This window comes from Eretmochelys imbricata, chromosome 5, assembly GCF_965152235.1.
Source record: "Eretmochelys imbricata isolate rEreImb1 chromosome 5, rEreImb1.hap1, whole genome shotgun sequence".
Classification (NCBI taxonomy): domain Eukaryota; kingdom Metazoa; phylum Chordata; order Testudines; family Cheloniidae; genus Eretmochelys; species Eretmochelys imbricata.
In genome coordinates, this window is record NC_135576.1 from 112,456,394 (window position 1) to 112,480,165 (window position 23,772).

Here is a 23,772-nt window from a genome sequence, read left to right on the forward strand (position 1 = left end):
TGTGGAGTGTCCGAGATCAGGACACTAACGTTGGAACCACCCAATATGGTCTTCAGTAAGGACAAGTATAGCTGCATCTGCACCCTACCTTTCTGCCCAAGGTCATCTCCCAGTTCCACACTGGTCAAGACATTTACTTACCAGTCCTTTATCCAAAGCCTGCTGTCACTGACAGGATGAAAGGTTGCCCAGTGTCAGCCCAGAGAATCTCATCTTGGATCACGGCCTATGTCTGCTTTTGCTATGAGCTGGCAAAGGTGTCCCCACCGGCGATCGTGACAGCTCATTCAACTAGGATGCAGGCATTATCATCAGCCTTCCTGGTGCAGGTGCTGATCCAAGAGATCTGTCGGGCCACGACCTGGTCGTCCATCTACACTTTCGCGTCTCACTATGCAGTGACTCAGCAGGGTCAAGATGATGCTGGCTTTGGCAGAGCAGTGCTGCAAGACTGTGAACTCCGAGCCCACCTCCATTGATTCTGCTTCTGAGTCACCTAGAATGGAATCGACATGAGCAAGTATTCGAAGAAGAAAAAATGGTTACCTACCTTTCGTAACTGTTATTCTTCAAGATGTGTTGCTCATGATCATTCCATTTCCCGCCCTCCTGCCCCTCCGTAGGAGTTGTCAGCAAGAAGGAACAGAGAGGGTGTAGGGGCCGGCGGTGCTTGATATTCCGAGGCATGAGTGCAGTACTCCACGGGTCGCCACAGCCGGCCCTACTGGTACCGCTAAGGCAGAAATCTCAGACGGCTGCGCACGTGGGCATGCATATATCTAGAGTGTAATGAACATGAGCAAAACATCTTGAAGAACAACAGTTATGAAAGGTAGGTAACCGTTTTTTACAGCCAGTTCTTAACATCACAAACTGTCTTGAGAAAACTCGTAACACTTGAAATTGGATGGGTTGGTTTTAAAGTGTGAAATGGGGTATACAAAGTTCTTGTGTTTTAATAAGAACACAAATTCTCCCCTTACGTAAATAAGTGTGACATTCTCTGAAGCCAGTGGGACTGTGTACTGGAAGGCACAACTGTACTCTGTGTAGGCTGGGATTGTCAGAGGGGCCTACCTCTCACTGAAATTCAGTGCAAAGTAGGGTGCCTAATTGTCTTGGGCCTCTTTCAAAATCTCAGCCATAGCTCATTGAGGAGAAGAGGGGAAGAATGGTTCAGTGTTTAGGTTGCAAGCCTGAGACTCAGGCAATGCGGGAGGGACTTCCCTGCTTCATCACAGACTTCCTGGGAGAGCTTTGGCAACTCCCTTAGGTCTGGTCTGTGCTTCATGGTTAGGTCAACGTAAGCTGCCTTGCATCGACCTAGCTGTGGAAGTGTTTTCTCGTAAATTTGGATCCCACCCATGTAAGTGCCTCTCAGCGCCTACGTAGTAACACCCCCTCCCCGAGTGGTGTAGAGTCACTGTCAATATAATTGGATTGACACTGTCAGTGTAGACACTGCATTGTTTATGTTGACTGTTACCGGTTTTCAGGAGCCATCCCATAATCCCCAGACTGACAATACAATTGATACAAGTGCTCCTCGTGAGGACACGCACCACTAACACAAGGAGCCAAGTGTGTACACACAATAATTTAATAACTGTGATGACTGTATGATGACATAAATAATTTTGTAGTGTAGACATGGCCGTAGCCTCTTTCTGCCTTAGTTTCCTGTATGCAAAATGGGAATATTAGGTGTAGTGAAGATAAACACATTAAAGATTGTAGGATGGTAATAGACTTCAAAAGGGACACAGAAAACTTCTCAGAAAAATAGTTATGAACCTGCTTTATTCCCCAAAAACCAAAACACACAACTATAGGAGTAAACTCTGTTTTGCTAGAAATCACTTATATTTTCTTAAATGTATACTAAGCTTAACATTCTCTTCACTGTCCCCTTGTCCACAGTGTGTCTTTCACTGCAGCTAGGAAAATCTTTGGCCCAAGAACTCATAAGCTTGTTTTCATAACCTGTCCTTTCTTCCTTCTACGATCCCCAAGCCCTTTTTATCCTTTCTTTATCTAGCCCCTCGTTTAGTCCTGCTACTGTGTATTGCATAAATGCTGAAAGCTTCGTAATCATTTTGTTGTCTTGTGGTGGCAACCACTGGTGAAGGGTTCAGCTGGTCACCTGCAGACTTTCCTCTTGATGAATTCAGCAGACACAAGGCTCCTGATTAGAGCAGATGGTTCATTGTTCTTAATCCTTTGCAATAAATGCCAATGTGGGTGAGATCAAAACCTTATTCATAACAGCAGCTCCAGAATTTTGATTAGAACAGCTGGGTTTGGTTGGAATTGGAATTTGCAAGAGCAGAACATCTTTCCTATCTAACACATTAACCTATTGAGAAACCCTGCCATTTGAATCCTCTTCTGCACTGCTTCCAAATATAGAATGACACTTTTGGTCAAGACACTAGAATACAATTTTTTTCTGTAGATAAACTTACTTGGTGCTTCAGGGGAATAAGATACTGACTTGCTACCTCTGGAGACTGAAGTTGGAATCAAGATTAGATAATAAGAAAAGTGATGGGGGGGGGGGGGGGGAATCTCAATAATAAGAAAATTTCAGCATTAGAAAACCTCTGCACCACTTGTTCTATTTGGCAATCACTAACCCAGAGAAGCTCAGGAACTGAATTGCATGCAGTAGCAAATCAGGAACGAAGGACCCAAAACCAAGGATGTCTGCCTGTTGTCCCTCTTAAGGAAAAGGGCAGTGCTTGTTAATTCTTTAAGTTTCTGTCTGATTTTACTGCTGAGTTTCAAACTGCAGATAGGCTTGTCTGTTTCAAGGCTGATCCTGCCATCAGGCATAGAATGTTTGGGTTGGTAGTTTATCTCTGAATATGTTTTTTGCAAGGTTCTTAGAAAAGTTCGCAATGAAAAAGTTATACAACTCTTAGAGCCAGCTATAGAAATTGAAACTCTTTCACACATCATGTAAGGGAGAAGGAAAATAAATAAAAAAGTGTGTGTGTATGTGTTGTAAGCTATCTCTTTTTCTCGACAGATAAAGGACTTGCCACAAATAACGGAAGCATTGTTCTTTCTAGAAGAATTATTCCGCAGTCTGCTTCGGTACCCTGTTTTTTGGAAAGTCCAGTTATCCCAGCTTTTTCTGCAGATTCTGTGCTTCTGTGAGATTTGTCTGAATGTGACAGGGGAATGTTCATCTACAATTTGCTTAATAGAGCAAAATGTTGAGCTCTTGCAAGAGGTAAGAATTTGGGAGAAGATACAAAAAGCTACATTAAATGGAAAGATTGTTGCCATTTTAAAGGTGGTCTTTCAAAGTGGATCTATATATGCAGTTATTTTTTCTTGCTAAGAATCTTTGTTTAAAATGCTCATCTGTGCTGAAAAAGTCAATCGAAGGTTCTCATTATCCTCCCTGTGAGACCAACACAAAGTTAATAGAAAATTCATAAGCAAATAGCATGTCCTGTATTTGCAACAAGCACCATCTTCCAATATATTGAATTTTTACAAGTTAAGAAATCTGAAATGTTTTGATCAGGCTGTAATCCTCAATCAGGGTTTGCAGTTTCAAATCACTGGGACTTGTGCTCCTAAGTTGTATAGGTGTTTTTTAAATCTCAGCCTTCGGTGTCTAAATATAGCCTTAGGAGCCTAATGCATTTTTGAAAAGATTGGGCTATATGTCTAAAACAGTTCACAATAACTTTTAGCGTATTGGAAGTCTAAATAACTTTTCATTATTAATGTTGGAGTAGCTTTATTTTGAAGTGACAAAAGTTTTTTGCTACCTAGAGAAAATCGCTCCACCCTATTAGAAACATGATCTAGGAGCAGAGTTTGACCATTGTAGAGTTCAGATTGCTGCTGTCTGTGAATTTCACTGCTTCAGGCCCAGTATTTTCACAGAAATTTGTATATTATGGATAAAATTGCCAGCACAGGTTTTTAAAAAATGCAGATTACCCAGAAGATCCTACTGACACCAACAGAGGATGCTTAGCACTTTAGACATCCAGGTACTTATTTAGGTCCCTAGAATATGGTTTTAGGAGCCTAATTTTAGGCACCCATTTTTGAAGATTTCTAGGCCTATGTAGAGTACATAGACATTGAACTGTTTTATCTAGACTAATAAAGCTTTTACCATAGTGTTTGCTTATGGTAGATATATGAAGCCTGGGTTTAATTTTGTTGTTATTGTTTCTTTGTTGCAAAACTAAAAAGCCAGAAAATTTAAAATTATGAAGTCCCCATATCTCAACTACTATGTTTTAGTGCTGACTGGTTAGATTCAATGTAGACTGTTGTGTAGGGAGCTGGCCAGTATAGGTTAAACCAAATTATAGAGAAACTAATCAGAATCTTGTGGCTATTTAATAAAAGGCTTGAATTGTATTGGACCTCATGCTTCCAGTTGATTACCTTTATTGAAAGGTTGCTGCTTTTAAATTGCAAGGTTTGAACAGGTACACTGTGTTCAGTATATACTGTGTGCATAAAAAAGGCATGCAATATTGATATGTTTGTTTATTTCACACCCAATCTGGCTCAAAACTGAAGTCTTCAAACAACACTTTTTTTTCTGCCTCTTCAGGACTTTCCAGTTGAACAGGCCATAATTGGATTAGGTTTACTTCTGCTACAGTCTCCAGCGTGTCAGCAGAAACCTATCTTAAACCTAGGTAAAGTTCTACTTGGAATATCCAGTTTCCAAGATCTTGGTTTCCTGTTTGTTTTGTTTCCTTAAATTTAAGACATTTTCTTTTTGTAGTCAGTCTTCTTTGAAGTTAGATGCAGTGATTGGAATGCTCATTGTATTAAGCTGTAATTTTTTGTTGTTAAAAAATAAAAGTTTGGTCTGGTGGAGCCAAAGGCGAAAACAGATTTTTTTCTCCCCTCCTTTTTCCTGTCATGGATGTTAGAATCTGCTGGCTTGTTCTTCCTTTGTATCGGGGTTTAAATTTTTCTAACCAGCAGCAGGATAGCCTTAGCACAGGGTTCAGGCCTCCTGAACCTGTTACTTCTGACAGTTCTTCTGATCTCACATTTGACAATCTTGAGGGCACAGCGTATAGCTTATTTGTTTGGCTGGGCTTTTGACTTATTGGTTTAGTAATAGAGAATAGACTTTTCCTGCTGATACATTAACAAGCAGGGGTTTCTGTTATATTCCATTTCCGTGTTTATTAATGTAAGGTGCTCAGGTGGCTTGGTATAAAGGGCATGAAATGTAAATTTGGTGATGTGGTCCTTATCAGGAAAGTAGTTTGCACTGTGGCAGTATAATGTGTATATATATTGCAACTCTTTTGGGGACTGTTACTGTGCTTGACCAGAGTGTTTGCTAGAAAATATGTATGTCATACTGAAAAGTATAACTCTTTTTTCCACCTAATTTTTTTCTCTTGCTCAAATAGCTTGCAAGCTCCTTTCCTGTACAGAAACTCAGAAAATTCCAGCCACAGCCATCATCTTGGTGATGCCTGTGTTGCAGATCTTATCTTCAACAGCAGTTGAGGACTGCATATCGGAGGAAGATTCTGACCCCACTAGGCAACAGCTGGCTATAAATCTTTTGGAAATGGTACAGCAGGAGGGCATAAAGGATAAAAAGAAATTGGTAAAGGTTTAATTGAGGCTTTTCCCTTCTTTTGGGGCAGATTGGGTTAGGGGGAATATAACAGTTTCTCTGCGTTGTTACATGCAGTAATTTACATTCGAGACTTCTAAAGGTGATGTGTGTGTTTGTGTTCTTTTTAAACTTGACATGGAAACTGTCAACACGTGTATTAAAGATGAGTAAAATGGGAAGTACTGGGAAGGCAGCAAAAACTAATTTTGCTCTTGGGCATCGCTTCTACCTGTATGGTTGTTTTTTTTTTTTTTACAGCCTTATATCAGCTCATACAGATGTAAAGATATAAATACATCTTCATCCTGTGCTGTTAGCCAAATAGCAGCGCTCAATAGAAAGCAAAACTTTTGCCTCCTTCAGACTCTTGCTTATGGTACTCTTATTCATCCCTTTCCTTGTAACAGTATAGTCTCATCAACCACCATTCTTTTCTTCTCTTTCCACTTTGTTGGGGAAGGGAGGGAGAACAAAGGCAAAGGGGGCATAAAAGTACCACCTATTATGGTGTCAACTGATCATCTTGGAATCTTTTTGTACGTACTTGTTGCTCCCCTCTTATTTACTGATACATGATCTTGAGCCTGAGAACTCTCCCTCCCTCCCTCCCACACAGAATCATAGAAATGTAGGTCTGGAAGGGACCTTGAGAAGTTATCAAGTTCAGCCTCCTGCACTGAGACAGGACCAAGTAAACCTAGATCGTCCCTGACAAGTATTTGTCCAGCCTGTTCTTAAAAACTTCCAGTGCTGAGGATTTCCACCATCTCCCTTGGAAACCTATTCCAGTGCTTAGCTACTCTTATAGTTAGAAAGTTTTTCCTGGTATTTAACCTAAAGCTCCCTTCCTGTAGATTAAGCCTATTACTTCTTGTCCTACCTTCAGTGGACATGGAGGGCAACTGACCACCATCCTCTTTATAATAGCCCTTAACAGACCTGATTGCTGTTTTCAGGTCCACCCTCAGTATTCTTTTGTCAAGACTAAACATGCCTGTTTCTTTTAACCTTTCCTCATGAGTCAGGTTTTCAAAATCCTTTGTCATTATTGTTGCTCTCCTCTAGACTCCATCCATATGTTCATAGAATCATAGGGTTAGAAGGGACCACAAAGGTCATCAAGTCTAACCCCCTGCCAAGATGCAGGATTTGTTGTCTAAATCATCCGAGACAGATGACTATCCAGCCTCCTTTTGAAAATCTCCATCCAAATGTTCTGCGAATAGGTGAGAGCTGCCCGCCACATCCTTAGCACTGTAGAAGTTAGGCTCCATTTGCCTCTTTACAACTGTTTTCAACTGTTTCTGGAGATTAGTCAGGTTGGTGGTGCATTTGAGACAGCAAAACGTACCATTTCTTCTGGTTTCTGCATCTAATATCCATTTATCCTAGAGGATAGCTCCCTAGATATTCCTAGGGGACATGTTTTAAGGACTTGTATCCCAGATTTTCTCCTCAAGGCTCCAGAAACCTTGTTACTGTACTGGCTGATGAGCTATGGAGATGTGTGATAACCTGTAGCTTTTAAAAACCATAAGAATGGCCCTACTGAGTCAGACTAATGGTCCATCTAGCTCAGTATCCTGTCTTCTGACAGTGGCCAGTGCCAGATGCTTCAAAGGAAATGAACAGAACAGGGCAATTATCAAGTAATCCATCTCTCCCCCCCCCCCCCCCCAATCCCAGCCTCTGGTATTCAGAGGCTTAGGAACATCCAGAGCATAGGGTTGCTAATGGCCATTGATAGGTCTATCATCCATGAACTTGTCCCATTCTTTTTAGAACCCATGTATAGTTCTGGCCTTCACAACATCCCCTGGTAACAGGTTCCACTGGTTGACTGTGTTGTGTGCAGAAGCACTACTTTCTTGTTTGTTTTAAAGTTGCTGCCTGTTAATTTCATTGGATCAACCCTGGTTCTTGTGTTATGTCAAGGGGTAAATAACACTTACTTTCTCCACACTATTCATGATTTTATAGTCCTCTATCATATTCCCCCCTAGTCATCTCTTTTGTAAGCTGAACAGTCCAGTCTTTTTAATCTCTCCTCATATGGAAGCTAATCATTTTTGTTGCCCTTCTCTGTACCTTTTCCATTTCTACTATATCTTTTTTGAGATGGGATGACCAGAACTGCATGCAGTATTCAAGGTGTAGATGTACTATGGACTTAAATAGTGTCATGATGATATGATATTCCTTAACTTTAGGACCAGAAATGTAGATTTTTTTAGTGTTCCCACATCCTCGGTGAATTTGTGCACCAGGGTCAAATCTCTAACAGAATATAACCTTCAATGGACTTTCCACATGTGTACTTTTTCATGCTTTATGCTCTGTTCCTACAGGGAAAACCCTTATCAGTGTCATCTTCATCTCTTGCCTCAACTTCTCTAATTTGCTAGGTCTCTGAGCTTCTAATTTGTGTCCTCCAGCCCACCCAGAATGTTTGTGTGAATAGCATTTTCCCTTCCAGACCACATCCCATCCCCTCTTTGATCCTTAACTGGCAACCGTCACCTCTTGTATCAGTGAGGTTCCTAGTACAGGCCCTCAAGGCTTTACTTAACTCTGCTCGTGCCTGATATTCTGCTCTCCTTTCTTCCTGTGATTTAAAAAACGGACTGCCCTAATACTCAGAGATCCCAATAAGAATTAGAACTTCACTGTGGCAGATGCTGTATAAAAATAACAGTCCCTGCCTCCAGGGCTTGCAATCAGAGAATCCCCCTTTCCTCTGCCCAACTTTACCAGCTCCATTTATCTTTCTCTCGTGTGCCTCTTTGAGTCTTTTTCTGGGTTGTCCCCTCTGAACCAGAATCCTCTCTCCATTCATACTCCTATAAATTCTCTCTTTCAGTGAAGCCTCAGTAATGAGCCACTGCAGACACAATTTTTCAATCAATCAATACTAAACATAAAAAAAGATTCTTTGCCCACCTAGTATATTGTAACCAGTTTGTGGGCACTTACAACTACTTGACTTCTGCTTTGCTGCCCACAAATCGTAGCAACATGGGGCTACAACTTGAATCCTCCTTCTCTGACAGCACAAGCCTTTACCACTTAAGACAGAAGAATCTTCATTAGTTATGTCCTTCACTACTATGACATACAACTGAACAGTTACTTCATTTAGTAAAAGGCACTGGCACATGTATGCTGTGTCTGTACTGTCTGTCTAAATGAGATTGTAAACCCTTGGGATAGGCATCCCATCATAGTCTTTGCACAGTGCAACATGGAACACATTGTCAGACCTCAATATACATTGTCAGAGCGCAGTAAACAAATACTGAGCTGCTGAATGTTAATGCTAGCCATGACTAAACTTTGCTGGCAAATTTTCTGTGAATAAACAATGTTCTCCTGCACTCCCAAAAAATGTGGAGGGGAAAGGGACATGATTCTCTAGAGGGGAGGAGAATCATGGTAACATAAAGTGCTGTAAGGGCTTGTATTTTTCCAGCTCCACAGCATATAGTTATTATGAAGAAATTATTACCGCCACAGTTCATTGTTCATTTCAGAAATTGTTCCGATTAAATGCTGAGACTCCCTCCCCTCTCTTCCCAAGAGAGCAATGTGTCAAAAAGGGAGTAAGTCATTGGGAGAGAATGTTATACGCCTGTGTAGGTTACTACTGTTCCTGCTGTTTAATGGTAGGGAAAACAAACATATCTCCAGAGAACGGTATCTGAATCACCGGATTCAGTAGAAAACATTCCTGAACTATGGTTTTGTTTTTTGTTTTTTCAAATATTTTGAAAAATGCAACAGCAAAACTGATCGGCCTCTGCGAGTAAGGGGTATATTTTCTGTTAGGGCTGGCACAGTTCCAGTGGAAGTTGCCCAGCTAGATTTCTGTCCAGGGCAGTCCTCAGACTGGAATGGCAGTGATTATATATTTTTCCTTTCTAAACCACAAAGCACTTAGGGTGTTCCAGCTTTTTTAAAGCATTTATTTTCCTTTATTCAACTTGCAGTAGTGGGAAATTTGAGGTGTGGGTATAACCATCTATACCCCTCAATTCTAGTATTGGTTTCAGCTATGGTGAAATTACCTCTTAGGGACTGATCCTGATTTTCAGATGCCTGAGGGAGCTGAATAAGCCAGTATCCTGCTGGATCAAGCCCCTAACAATGGAACCTACTGATCCTGAACTTCCTCATCAGGCCACATTCTGATCTTAAATCAGCCTTTGTGACAACAGCTGAAGTAAATGGGAGATCCCTGGGTGCATCTGAGGGGAGAATTTGGCTCTAAGTAATCTCATCCGAGAAAGGGACAGTGGGTTGCAGGTTGTTGAATTTTTCGCATACAATAACTGATGGAATAAATATTGGCGTAAGAGTTAATTCTAATTTAAATGCTATTATAAAAAGGTCATTTAAAGTACAGGGATATTATAGTTCTCATTAATCAAAATAAATTTACATTACATTAAACAATGCGATTAAAGTTAATGTGTGAAGATTTATGTAGAACTGCTATGGCTGCTCATACAGAATATCTCTTTCACTTCGAAATTCAAGGGTGAACAGGTACTTTCCCTGACTGAGTCTGAATTATGGGTCAATTTCTAGTTTCCAGCTGGAAACCTCCTTTCAAATTCCTTCCTTCATATATAAAATGTATTGCATCTAAATGCTTCCTCCCCTAAGGCTGCCTCTCAGTTATAATCTAGATTTGGGTGTGGAAGACCACTTGGAAAACATTTCCTTTTATAAGAGAATCCAGTTTTAATAAAAAAATGTTAGGTAGTTTAGGTTCTGAATTAGTGTTGTCTTTTAATTAACTCTAATATGCATTGAAACTTTTCAGTGATTTAAAAAAAGAAATATCTAACAGATTCTTCTTGGGATTGTAATCTTTCCCTGTTATTTCCAACCCAAATATTACACAACCACACCTGTGCTGGAACATGAGAACTAAAAAATAACAGTGTTTAGTTTAGTATTATTGTCCAAAGCTGGATGAAATGCAAAAAAGCAAACCAAAGCATAACAGGTCATGAGTAATTTACATTTTCTCTTTCAATTCATAACCTGGCAGTTTAAAGCAACATGAGGCAGTCTCCAAAATGGCAGGCACTTTGTCAGAAAAAGGTACTTTTAATATACTCCAGTTTCATTTTCTCCACTTCAGTTGGGAAATAGAACCATAATTACCAGCAGGAATAGTGATGATTGCTGCTAAGCAGGGAGGGGAACTTCAGAACAGTGAATTTGAATCATGTTGCTCTTTAGTGACAGAACCCAGGGACAAGCAAGTAGAGAGATTTAGTGATGATTTAATTTAATTTATTTTCTTTAAGGAATAGGGTATCTCAAATGAAAAGTTTAGGCGGGCAAAATTTGGATTTGTTACTTTTTTGTTTTTCAAGATTTGGACTTAACCATTCATGCTTATTTGTTTGTGTTTTCCAGTCATCCTGCAAGGTCATCTTTCCTATAACCAGTACGTACAATTTATTGTATACAACCTGGAGGATCCTAGAGCACATGAAAGAGAAGTCTGCAGTGTCTGCCTGGTTGTCTTCCATTAAATCACTGCTACCTATTATGAATCAAGTCCCCACTCACGTTTTCCTTCTACTTGCTTACCTCCTGGTTCAAGAAAATGGAGAGAGTCTTCGTGGAGTACTGAGTGCTACTGTGGACATAGCCAAGGCAGATTCCTCTCAGGTAAAATCTGACCATTAATGGATTGCTCTGTTGTGTTTCCACCAGCAGTGTTCATTGAGTGCATATGGGTGGTGTGCTTAAAGTGCTCTTTGTATCTGTGTAAAATCTCTCACTAGCCTTTTTTATTTAATGTTGGTGAAGAGAGAGATCTTTTACTGCTGTGCAGTAACTGAAGAGCTTTTAGTTTTTCGGGAATGTTTTTCAGGGTGTGGAATGCAATAAAATAAGGTTTTTAAAAAATAAACCAAAATAGCCTCTTTCCAAGAATGAGTTCTGAGAGTTGTGACTTTTTCATTCTGGTGGCTGCATAGTGGTGGTAGTCTTGAATCTGCCGTTTATAAGTAGTGAATCACTGGAACTATAAAAGCATTGTTATTAAAGTGTTACGGTGTTGGAAGTGGTGTTATGCCGGTCTAATATTGGTGTGACATAATGGAGAATTAAGCCCTTTGTTTTCACTGGTTTAATATTTAGAGCATATCATGAGGACGTGGGAGATATGTCTTCTGTTCCTGGTTCTGTCATCAACTTGCTGTGTGAATTTGGGCCAGTAGTGCTGCAATTTTTCCAGTCTGTAAAAGAGGGCTAATCTCTCAGGGGAAGTAGGAAGGATTAACTAAAGTTTGTGAAACATTGTGAGACCTTTAATAGGAACTGTTATGAAAGTGCAAAGTAGTAGTATATGCTTTTAGCTATATGTCTATTTGAATGTTCTGGGGACTAAGTCCAAAATGGTGTTGAGCATATTCTTGTGATAACTTTGGAAACTTTAATTAGAAAAAGGTTTTTCAAACTATAAGGTGTTTATGCTTCAGCACATTCACTTTTTTGTAATGATCTCCCTTTTTAGATTATTTTTCTCTTCTTTTTTTAGTTGTAAGCTGTGCAAGGTTAGAAAAATGACTTTTATTTGTAGTCTTACCCAATATATACGAAGAATACAATGCAAGAAAATTGAGAAAAGTGTACTAAGCAATTTCTGGCTTCTCGTGACCTCCTAAATCACAGCCCTCTTGTGGTTACTATGATCTCAGAGTCCCTTGATGTGTGTAGACTTACATTTCAAAATTACCTGAATAGTCTGTGCTATCTTTTTATCTGCTTCACTCCCTCTAAATTCAAGCCAGGTTTTTCACAATATCCGTATACATATCTGCATAAGTTGAAAGACAAAAATAGATACTAGGCTTTATAATTTAGCAATCATAACAGCAGATTGTCCTATGTATGTATTATTTAAATCAGGGTTATTAAACTAAGACAATACAGTAGATTATAAAATATTCATATTTTTATGTTGGACAACGTGGATCACTTCTGCTGTCTTGGCTCAATTCTTACCAGTTCACTTAACCTTGATAGGGAACTTGATGCTAAAATCAGCAAAGCTTAAGTTACCTTTGGCAAACTTACCTCATGTCTTTGTAACCACAAGTTGCTAACCCTGAACAAAAAGGTGTCTGTTTATCAGGCTTGTGTCCTTAGTACCCTCCTTCACAGTTGTGAAATCTGGGTTGCGTACTCCAAGCAGGAGCAGAGATTGAACAGTTTCCACCTCCGCTGTCTTAGAAAAATGCTTGGAGTTACTTGGCACCAATGAATCACTAATAATGAGATCCTTGACAGAGCTGGCCTACAGTCTATGCAGACTATGCTGGACGCTCACAGATGTTGCTGGTTGGGAGACATGGAGTGCGTGCCTCACGATCATCTCCTGAAGGCTGTGCTCTATGGACAACTTAAGAACTGCACACGACGTGGAGGAACGCCAAAACTCTGTTACGGTGACAAGGTCAAGCAAAGCCTCAAGAAATTCAGTGTTCTCACTGACAAATGGGAAAATCCTGCCCACAGGAGTTCAGTTTGGAGAAGCCGGGTTTAGACTGGTGCAGTCACTGCAGAGAGCCATCAGAGGCTGAGGCCCACAGGCGAGCTAGGAAGCAGAATACGCTTCAACTTCAATCTGCAGTGTGGGAAGATTTGCCACTCGCACATTGGGCTCTTTTCTGATATCATTGTTAAGCACCACTGACAAACCGACTTTGTCACATCTCCTTTCATCTGTCAAGATGTTGGATGGCGATATATTGTTGGAAAGCAAGAGAGAGTCCTTTAAAAGTTCGAGATGTTCCTGTAACATAAAGGCCAGCTTTATTTGTCTATTTCTTAAATGGACTTTTGTTTCAAATGTTAGTTTGCACGTCCTTCAGAGCAGGATTTGGCAACATGTGGCTTGAGGAGTATGGGTTTGTTTCTGTAGGATGCTGGGTGCTCTGGTCCTGATCCAGTGAAGCATTTAGTCACATTGAATTGAATGGGACTACTTGAGTGCTAACATTTGAGCACATGCTTAAATGCTTTCCTTGATCAGGGCCATCATGCAGTGCCTTCAGAGGTAACTGTACCTCTGGTACTGGTACTAGCACTGTGTTGCCTATTGAACTCCTACTATTCATCTTCCTTTCTTTTTCTCTTCTCAGTGTTCTTTGTGCTTATGTCTTTTTTCTTTTTCTCTTTCTCTTATTCTGTGTTTGTGTGTGTGTGTGTGTGTCTGTCAGGTGGAGGGGGCTGCATATGCAATGGGTTTGGAGGGCATATGAAATTTTTTTTTGTTTTTTGTTGGATTTTTTTATTCTTTTGAGTTTGGTATTTTTCTTTTGCTCATGTCTTTTTTTCCCCTTGTAGCTTTGTATTTGTGTTTGGCCATGTTTTTTGAGATTTTTCCTTTGTTTTTAATTTTCCTATCCCTTTTTTTGAAATATATATATTTTAAAAACACATCACTTCAAACCCCCATTTTTAAACATTCCTTTTATTTATATTTTTTGGCAGATTTAAAAGTATTGGGCCTCAAATATGCTGGCCAGGTCACATGGAAATATTAGCTGACCCCTTTCATTCTCAGACGTATGACAACAGATTTTAAAAAAAATATGGCTTTCAGTCTGGAAAAGATTGCAAACTCCTGTTCTGGAGTTACTCATCAAGTTTATGAGCATTGTGTGGGCATGGAAGAATCTGTAGAATGTGTTAATTTACATGAACTGCAAGCTCGCTACTGTGAAAAAAGAATAAAATGTATTATTTATGTGTCAATCAACAAAAAGGCCTTTGGATGCATGGCTCTGCAATGTAGTTAAGGTTCCAGAAATTGGATAACCCTCTGAAGTCATTTTACTCATGGTTTCTCTCAGACTACCAAGAGGGAACCCACACGTACAGTGCTTTGAAAAAGATCTATGTGCATATGGAGGGGTAGTTTGCTGCCACTTCTATGTCCATAAGGCTGATTAAGTCTGGAAGTAAACGATGGGTGTAATACATTATCAAGAGACATGGCAATAAAGAGAAGTAGACAAAATTGCAAACCAAAGTTAAGGGTTATATCCACCTCAGTCTGTAGCAAACTCATCTAGTGTGCATTCCAAACTCCATGTAGCCATCAGTGGGAGTGGAAAGAGGTTGTATGATATTTCACCCTTGTAGTATTTCCATGCATTTGTGTGAATTAAACAAGGAGGTGCTATGTTTTGTTCATTTTATTATCATTTGAAGTTCTTAAGTCGTGCTGTGCACAAAATTTATTCAGCTATCATTGAGCTATCATTGTCTCATTCTAGAGAGTTCCAGGTAGTTGTAGATTCAAATTAACACTATTTGCACAGAGACTGGACAGCAATTGGTATTTGCAGAGTTCCCAGAATAAGCTGTGTAGTCTGCAGGCTAGCTCTGACTAAGCAGTGTCAGGAAAATTTTAACATGAAGCAGTTATGCCAACCGACAGCATTCCTTTGGACAAGGATTTGATTCTTTGATTTGATAATTATTTTTATTATTTGTTCAGTGTGCTGTGTGCTATATTGAACAGATATTAGAACACAGGCTGCCCCAAGGAGCTTACAGTCTAAGGCCCCAATCCTGTAAAGATTTATGCATGTTCTTAACTTTCAGCACGAGAGTAGTCCCATTGAGAGAAAGAGAAACATAGAAAACAAAGCACCATTCTTTCTTTCCCAGCTATCTTGCTCCACCCTAACTGATTGCTTTGTTAATCATTCGTAGTCTCTCACTGTAGTTTTGCATGCCAATGACTCCCGCCCCTTGCACCACAACAGGTTCGTAGTCCTTCTCAACTGTTATATCTATCCCTCTCTGCCTTCTAGAGAGCAGCTGCATATCACAGAGTAAAGACAAAAAGGATGTAAGCTAGTCAAACTTTACACTAGTGGTGTTAGACAAAAGGAGGCTCCTCAGATTTCTGTGGCAAGAGGGTCTGCAGGAATCTGCCTCTGTTGTGCCACGTGGCTCTGGACTCCCATTGCTTCCCTCACCTGCACTCTCCAATCCTAAAAGACATCCTTGTCTAACAATTCAGTGTAAAATACCCTTGCTTTTTTGTTTTTTCAGATATCACCCATAGATTGTCATACCTGGTTGCAAAGACCTTGAGTATACAGAGGAAGGAAAACAATGATTTGGAAATCCTACCCCTAGACCAGGGGTGGGCAAACTTTTTGGCCTGAGGGCCACATCGGGGTTGCGAAACTGTATGGAGGACCGGGGTAGGGAAGGCTGTGCTTCCACAAACAGTCTGGCCCCTCCCCCCATCTGACCCCTCCCACTTCTTGTCACCTCACTGCTCCCCCAACCCCCCCGGGACCCCAACCCCTATTGAACTCCCCCTGCTCCCTGTCCCCTGACTGCCCAGGTCCCATCCACATCTCCACCACTGACAAGTCCCCTGGCGCTCCCATGCCTTTCCAACCTCCCCGTCCCCTGACTGACCCCCAGGACCCCCTGCCCCTTATGGAAACACCCCCCCCCCCTTACCAAGTCACTCAGAGTGGCAGGAGGTTGCTGCCCAGCAGGAGCAGCGGACCAGAGCGCTGGTGGTGCGGCAGGGCTGCGGGGGAGGGACCGGGGGCTAGCCTCCCTGGCCGAGAGCTCAGGGGCCAAGCAGGACAGTCCTGCGGGCCATAGTTTGCCCACCTCTGCCCAAGACTTATTTTCCTGATAAGTCTTTTGCACCTGAACAACATCAACTTGCGACACAAAAGCCCAAAGTGACTCTAACTAGACAATTTCCACCACCATGGTGGTGGTGCTGCTTGGTGGGAATTGCAGTCTGCAGGTGGCTCTTTGAGGAAGGTTTATACTGTAAACTGTACTGTTTATACTTAATTCAATACAGATAAATGTAAACTATTTTGGGGAAGAGTGGGAACTTTGGGAATTTTTTAAACCTTCCTTCTCAAATGGCTTCGCATGCCTTTGCTTGAGGTCTTCAGTTGGGAATAAAAAATGCTTTTGAGGCTGAGTAATGGGAAATACAAAGATTTGTACTGTAATGTGCACTGTGCCAGTGGCAGTCTGTTATAAATTATTTGCATAGTCATGGATCAGAATATGGGATAAACCCAGGTCATCATATTTGCTGCTATAAAAATGCATTTTGGATTTGAAAAACTCAGGTATTTCAATTGTAAAGTGTTTCATTGTTGAATTTATTATTAGCAGAAGGTCTCTGGTTTTTATCACAGAATCTTTCTTTTAATCTAAAAATGTGAGCTATAATGGATTCAGAATTTTTATATGAAATACATTGTCAGCTAAAAGACCTTTATTGATAACTAGGGTTCAGATGGTTCTTTATCTTCCATGGTCAATTCTTATGCTTGAGAGGCAAACCTCATTCCTCTGTGGCTCGTATGAGCTATCAGTTACAGGAGAGATGGGGCAAATGTTTTTACTTTATTCACACAATAAAACTTTGATGTATTAACCAGAATCAGGCCACATTTAAAACAAAAAAAAATCTAATGCTTCACTCCAGGAAGCATACACGTGGTTTTAAAACTGGCATGCTAGGAACAGCACAAAAGCACTGACCAATAATATTGGGATAGTGTACATTGCATATAAAACTGTAATATAAGTGAGGGGAGAATGGCTGATCAAAATGATAAGTGGCAGAGTGTAAAATTTATAGGCAACAGAAGTTGGTGGCCAGACACAATATTGTGGTCTCAAGCCAGCGGTGATGGATAAGTTTATAGGACATTCTATTTGGGTATGTTTCTTAAGGCAGTTGCATTATTTTGCTTAGCAGAGGAGGGGGTTATATTGCTGACGTCTGCTTCCTTGACATAACTCTCTTGGCAACAGTTGTCTAATAAATGGAAATCCATTTCCAAAGTAGGTCTTCAGTTAAATCAGAAATACGTAACCAGATTGAAGGAGCAGGCTAAGCAAAAGCAAACTAAACTTAAAGCAGTATTGTACCTGAAGGTGAAACTGAGCTGACTGAAATACACTACATTCCTCCTTGTAGTAATTAACTCTGTTTTCTTCTTGCAAGGCAATTCATGGGTTAAGTTTTAGCATTTAAAACAAACCCTAATAGCATATAATCCTCTCTCTGATTGGTAAATGTGTTTACTAACAAATTTAAATATAGGGCACATGACATAGCAGCAGATTGAATTAGATGCTCTGTAGTTGAGCTGTGTGTGTGATAAATAATAGTACGTTCCACAGCTTGAAACAGTGAATGTTAATGCCTCACTTTCTAACCTTTTAATATGGTTGTTCAAAATTCAATAAAGAAATAATTTAAAAAGAAAGAGAGAGAATATTAACCTACAGAAATCTGCAGACTGCAATACCTAAGCAGAATGAGTTGAGTTGAAAGCCTGTGGACAGATTCTGCTCTCAGTGATTCTGGTGTAATTCTGGAGTAACTTCACTGACTTCAATTTAACAGATTCCGAGAGAAATTTAAATGCAAGTCAGTGGAGTTACACCGGATTCATAGAGGTGTGGCAGAGCAGAATTTGACCCAGACTGTAACTTCTAATATGAAGTGTCTTGCAATTGCTTACTGTATGACGAAACCTTAAGGATAGGCTTTTTTGTGCTAATATAGTAAAGATTGACAGAGGCAGCATCAAACATTAGATTAGGTGGTCTGTCTTCACTGTAAGTAGGATGGCCCTCCTGGCTAGGGGAATAACCTCTGCTAATATTGTGGAATATTTGGATACAAGTAGTTCCAGTGACCTATCACAATGATGAAGCGAAGTTTAAAATTACATTAGCTTTTGGTGGGTCCAAATGGATTGGGAATTACTACATAAAACCTGAAACTCAAACCGTAACTATTTGTTGTTCTCTAATTGGGTCAGATTTGGTCTGCAAACAGGCACTGTGCAGACAGTGACTTTTTGTTTTAGATTATTGTAAATTTTAAAATGCTATTCTGCAAAGAATGTAAAATATCTTACTTCAAGTATCTTCTTACAAGTATCGCATAATAGTATTACAGTTGTCATTCTTGTAGGTAATCTTTTAAAACTTGGAACAAGTAGTATACTGTGGTGTTTAATTTTGTGGGGATGTATCCCCTGTTGGTCTCTAGACGAGTGCTGCCAGGGAGCTGCGAATGCTTTGTATGGAGGGTTGCATAATAATACCATTGTACATTTATATAGCACTTTTCATCCCAAAAGATCCCAAGGCCTTTTACAGACTGTGGGCCAGATTGTTTGGTCTGGCTGAGCTGTGCAGAGTGCAAGCTAGAGGTGGCGCTGGGGGAGTGAAGCAAAGATGGAACTAAACCACCACTGCGCCTCCCCAGTCCTGGGGCCATCTTCCTCCGGGCCAGTGCCTGGCATAAATTAGAGCAGTCCTGAGGCTGTTCTCATTTATGCTGGCTGCTCATTGTGCCAAAGGGACATGGGGGTCACCATGACAAGGAATATTTTAGCCATAGTCCCTTTTCAGTTGCCAAGGGCCAGAAGGGGAGACTAGCTAGGAGCTGCTACAGCAGCTTCATGGAATGGTTCAAAGCAGGTTGACTGGACCAAACAGTCCATCCTATGCATCTACAACACTGGAATCACGTTCCCAGTGTGTTACTAGTGCTTCTAGGGTTGAGCGTGGAAGCGAGGTAGTCATCTGGTGTATAGCAACTAATCCATTTTGCATTCCTAAATAAAAATCAGTTCTCCCCATCCATTAAGTAGTTTTGCATTCCCAAGTAAAATAATCCCTGAACTTTCGTACTACATCAGTTAATCAAATCTGCCAACTCTGCCTTCCAAACATCAAAACCAATTCTGATATGTACACCCCACATAATCTCCCAGTTAGTAAATCCTGGGCTCTTTCCTAGTTAATGAGTTCTATGCTCTCCCTTCCCCCTCCAATTTCCCCTCCCCCTCCAGGGCTTTCTTCTGTCCTGCCCAGGTAAATAAATCTTCAGTCCCTATCTCTTTTTATAAAGGGTTGTGCTTCTTCCACTGGTGCTTTCCTGGATGTGCGGGAGATTAGCACCACTGGCTACCTGGCTCCACTTGCCCAGTTAAAATTTCTGCTTGCCCTGAGTGTTTGAATAGGTGGGATTTTTAAGTGCTCTGCATAGGCAGTCTTGATAAGTGATACCTGAAGGGAAGAAGAAAGAATTTGGGTTTTGGGTTTAATAATTAGGAAATTTGGAAATGGAAATTGCTAAATTAAAATATAGCCATTTTTCTTTTTCATTCACAGGAAAGTAGTTAACAAAGAACTTTCTGGACTACCTATATTGGTGGGGGGAAAGGCAGGTATATGAATACAAACAAGCTTTTACGAAGAATGCGTGCCAGTAACTTAGAATATCTGTAGGGAAACTAAGTGGCTTTGGGGATAGCTATTCTATGTGTCTTCATAAATGTATATGGTAGTTTACAGTAGGTGAAGAATATAACCAGCAAAATGGTGTGTAGAGGTTTGGTGCCTTTATTCTAGGGGTGAGGAGATTTTTTCTTCATTATGGCAAATCACAAAGGCATGTGGCTTCCTTGATGTAGAGAACCATCTGGATTGACCTCTGGCAAGGTGCTTAAGGTGGTCCAGCTGTACATTCATTTTACGTCCATGATTGATAATTTTGTTGCGCCAATGAAGCTTTTGGTGCACACCTGATCTCCGGATGTATAGTGACATTCTTTGGTATACGTAGATCAGAATTTGTTGGTCTTCCATTCTAATATGTCCATACCAAGAAAGTCACTGAAACCAAAGCAGTGCTGATGGAGGCAGTTGCTGGGTTCAACTTTGAATATCCTCAGATCTGATCTTGTCCCACCACTTGATATGGCGGAGCCAATGAAGTCAATGAGAACTGAAAATGTCATTTTGATGTTTTTGAGTCTTCCTCCATACCCATGTTTCACTTCCATACAATAGTTAGTATATCTGTGATCCTATAGATCTGCAGCCTCATGGCAAATTCTGAAGGGCCCAAAGTGTGGCAGCAGATGCTGCTATCCAAGTATCCACATCTTTTGAGCATCTTCCAGTACTGTCTGTGGTGCTATTCATATATTTTACAGTTGCCATCTGCTCACTGTCCTATCCAGATAGGTTAATACTGAGTTGTTTGCAATCTGGGACTGGAGACTGCTAAATGAAAATGGCCAGGGACTTAGTTTTATCCAGATTAATAACCAGATCAATGTGCACTGCTTCTTGTCTGACCAGATCGGCCACCATCCACTGTGATTTACCAAAATGAGCTAACAAGACAATGCTTCAGTGGCTTTAAGCAATTCAGAATAGAAAGCCATCTGATAGCTTGATTGTAATAAAATATGTTGGTTGAATTGGACTAATTTTGGCCTATTAACTGTCTGTCTTCAAAGTTGGTGGCACATTTTTGTTAGCAGAAGCCAGTGGTCAGTGTGAATTTCAGTACCAGTACCTCAGCATACTAATACTGTTGATCTCCAATGAGGACATGATCGACAACAGCCCTAGGGAAACCATTAGGGCTGTATCAGGTCTGCTTGTGAAGAGTGAGTCAGGCATCACCATGACATGTGGCAGACTCAAATTCCAGTGGTCACTACCCATTCCTGTTTTTCTGCCTAATACCAAACTTCCAAAGAGTATTTGCTCACGTATCCTTGTTTCCTACCTGCGGTTTGAAGTAACCCAGGGTCATATCTTTTTCTTAGTGTCATTACAGATTGACTGTAGCTGCTGGTTTAAAAAAATAAATTATCTGCAGCCATATCATTGGCCTTGGTGTTTGTGGGTCTGCACACTAAGATGCCCATAGCTGGTATGGAATCAGATGCTGATAAGTTGCTCATTAATCTCTTGCCAACCCTGCAATGCTCATTGAGCATTAGGCAAAAATACAACCCATCAGCAACCTGACACTCCAGCCTCGACAAAACATATGGTCCTTAACTTTCTTTTCACCATGTCCTGGCCAGCGCACTTCAGATAAAGTGCAGATGTCCATACTCCAGCTTTTCAACAGCTTGACAAGGGCGACAGCTTTAGTTGTTTTGGACAATGGTCGAACATTCCAGGCACTGATCTTGCATTTGCCTCCAAAACATAGGATATCAGAATGGCCTTTTTGCAGGGTTCCATTAGTCATTTTCAACTCAGTGGCAGGGGGGCATAGATCAGCGTTCATATTGCACTCCCCGTTGGTACCTGGCCCAAGCCACGGAGACTAAGGATCCAACCAACAGACCAAATTTGGTGGTGATTCCTGGTCATGCGCCACCTGAGGCATGTTGCGCATACACTAAGAAGAACCTCAGTGGCAGATAAACCCTTGGTTGTTTTAGCTACAGGAAAAATTGACCAGATTGTCACAGGTGGCTGGTTTCAGTATAAACTGATCTCAGAGGGCAGGAGTAGGGAAAAGGCTTATCAAAAAAAAAATTGCTAAAGCACAGAAGTAGAATGTCCATGCATTCTCCTCTTCTCTTCTCAAAAACTCTGAAGGAGACAGAGGAAGTTGGCACACAGTGCATTAATTAGAGGCTATTCCCAAGTAAGGGAGGTATAAGAGCAGCCTGTCCCTTTAAAAGCCAGAGGCCTGGGGCCAATCTGCTCTGTTCAGTTATCAGATCCAGCTGGGAAGAAGCTAGGTGTTTCCTCTAAAGGGCTAAAACAGCTCAGTTGAAGAGGGCTGCAGAAAGGAACTTTGGCTCCTGTGACTACCCCTGGAGCAGAGTGAAAGGCTCCTAAGTCCTAGCAGCCTCTACTAACAGCGCTTTTAGTGTTACTTTGGAGTTTTGTTTTAGCTTCTCAAAATGGTGTCCAGGAAGAAGGGCCTGAAAGGCTCTGGAGAATGGCAGTGAGTCCTTAATGGGTTGGGGTGACCAGCACCTCACGCATGGTGGAGAGAGCAGGAAGGCGACTGGCACCTGAGTGAGGTAGCAGCTAGTCTGAAGCCAGACCACCGAGGCAGTGTTTCATTAGTACAGGGTGAATCTGAATGCAGGGTAAGTTGAATAAGTGGAACTTTAATAAATCGTGAAGACTGCTCTGTCCAATTGGCTGCATTGCTTCCTGTCCACTCCTCACATTCTGTGTTTTCCTAGTGTTTCCTCAGTAATACTCCCCCCCCCCCCCCCCCGCCCCCGGAACATGGATCCTCTGACTCCAGTTCCACTGATCACGATACAGGTGGTGCTGCAATAGGAGGAGGCACGACAGTCTGAAAGTTATGAGTGGGAGTAGGAGACAAAAGCTCTAGTACACTAGGGACATTTTCCAAAATTTTGCAACCATTACTAACACTCTTCAGCTCCGCTGATGTTAGAAACATTTAGATGACTACTATAGATAGGTGATAGGCTGCTGCTGATCTTAGCATTATGTCGTTGTAACCCTGATCTGAACAGGTCTAAGTGAGCTTTGACAAGACTTAGGATTCAGAAGAGAGTGATTGGTGTATAGGTAGAATTGAATGAAGAGATGCAGAATGGAGCAAAGTGGTGGGATACTCTTGACATAGAAGAGTTTGTGGAGGTGCTCAAATGCCATGGTGATGAATACAGTATAAAAAGCTAGCTAGCTGTAAGAAAAGATACAGGAGGAATTTTGTGCAGTCCGTTTTAGTATTCACAATAATCAGTGGTTCTACTGCTGATGTAATTCCACTGCTTTGTGGTGCTGATGATTAGTGCAAAGCTAGAGATACTTCATGATTCAGGTCTAGTCTGTATGTGGCAGTGATGTGCTGCAAGATGGAAGAGGATCAGGGAGAGGATGTCTGAGTAGAATCCTATCTTTATTGCTTGAATTTAGCTGCATAGACTTTACATCTCTTCCTTAGGTTTTGCATTTATTTTAACTCTACTTCATGAGAGTGACTGGGGCTCAAAAACAGGTCTTCCATTTCAATCTTGAAATACCTTTTGACACTGACACTACAGTATATATAATAAATTAATGGAGCATTGCAGAAATTTTCATAGTAAAAATGATTGCAATAACCAGTTTTGCAATAACCACTCTCTTTTCCACCTCTCTTTTCATAATGCCTATGGATCACTTTTTTCTTTGCTTTTTCTGTTTTTTCTCCTGCCCTAGTGCAGAAGCCTGAAAGCCTGTTTTATCGTTCGGGATGAGTGATTATATCTGATCAGTTTTTAGATATC

General features: G+C 40.9%; 1 protein-coding gene across 3 annotated transcripts in view; it reads left to right on the forward strand.

Moving 5' to 3' along the window:
- Nucleotides 1–23,772, forward strand: part of FOCAD (focadhesin) — a 198,753-nt gene that overhangs the window by 51,607 nt on the left and 123,374 nt on the right. Inside the window, exons 8-11 of one of the 3 annotated variants that reach the window (XM_077817702.1) lie at nucleotides 3,032–3,238; nucleotides 4,595–4,682; nucleotides 5,418–5,626; nucleotides 11,063–11,320. In XM_077817702.1, the coding sequence (XP_077673828.1) occupies nucleotides 3,032–3,238; nucleotides 4,595–4,682; nucleotides 5,418–5,626; nucleotides 11,063–11,320 (762 nt within the window). The remainder of the gene's footprint in view (nucleotides 1–3,031; nucleotides 3,239–4,594; nucleotides 4,683–5,417; nucleotides 5,627–11,062; nucleotides 11,321–23,772) is intronic. The other 2 variants (XM_077817703.1, XM_077817705.1) reach the window with 2 other exon arrangements.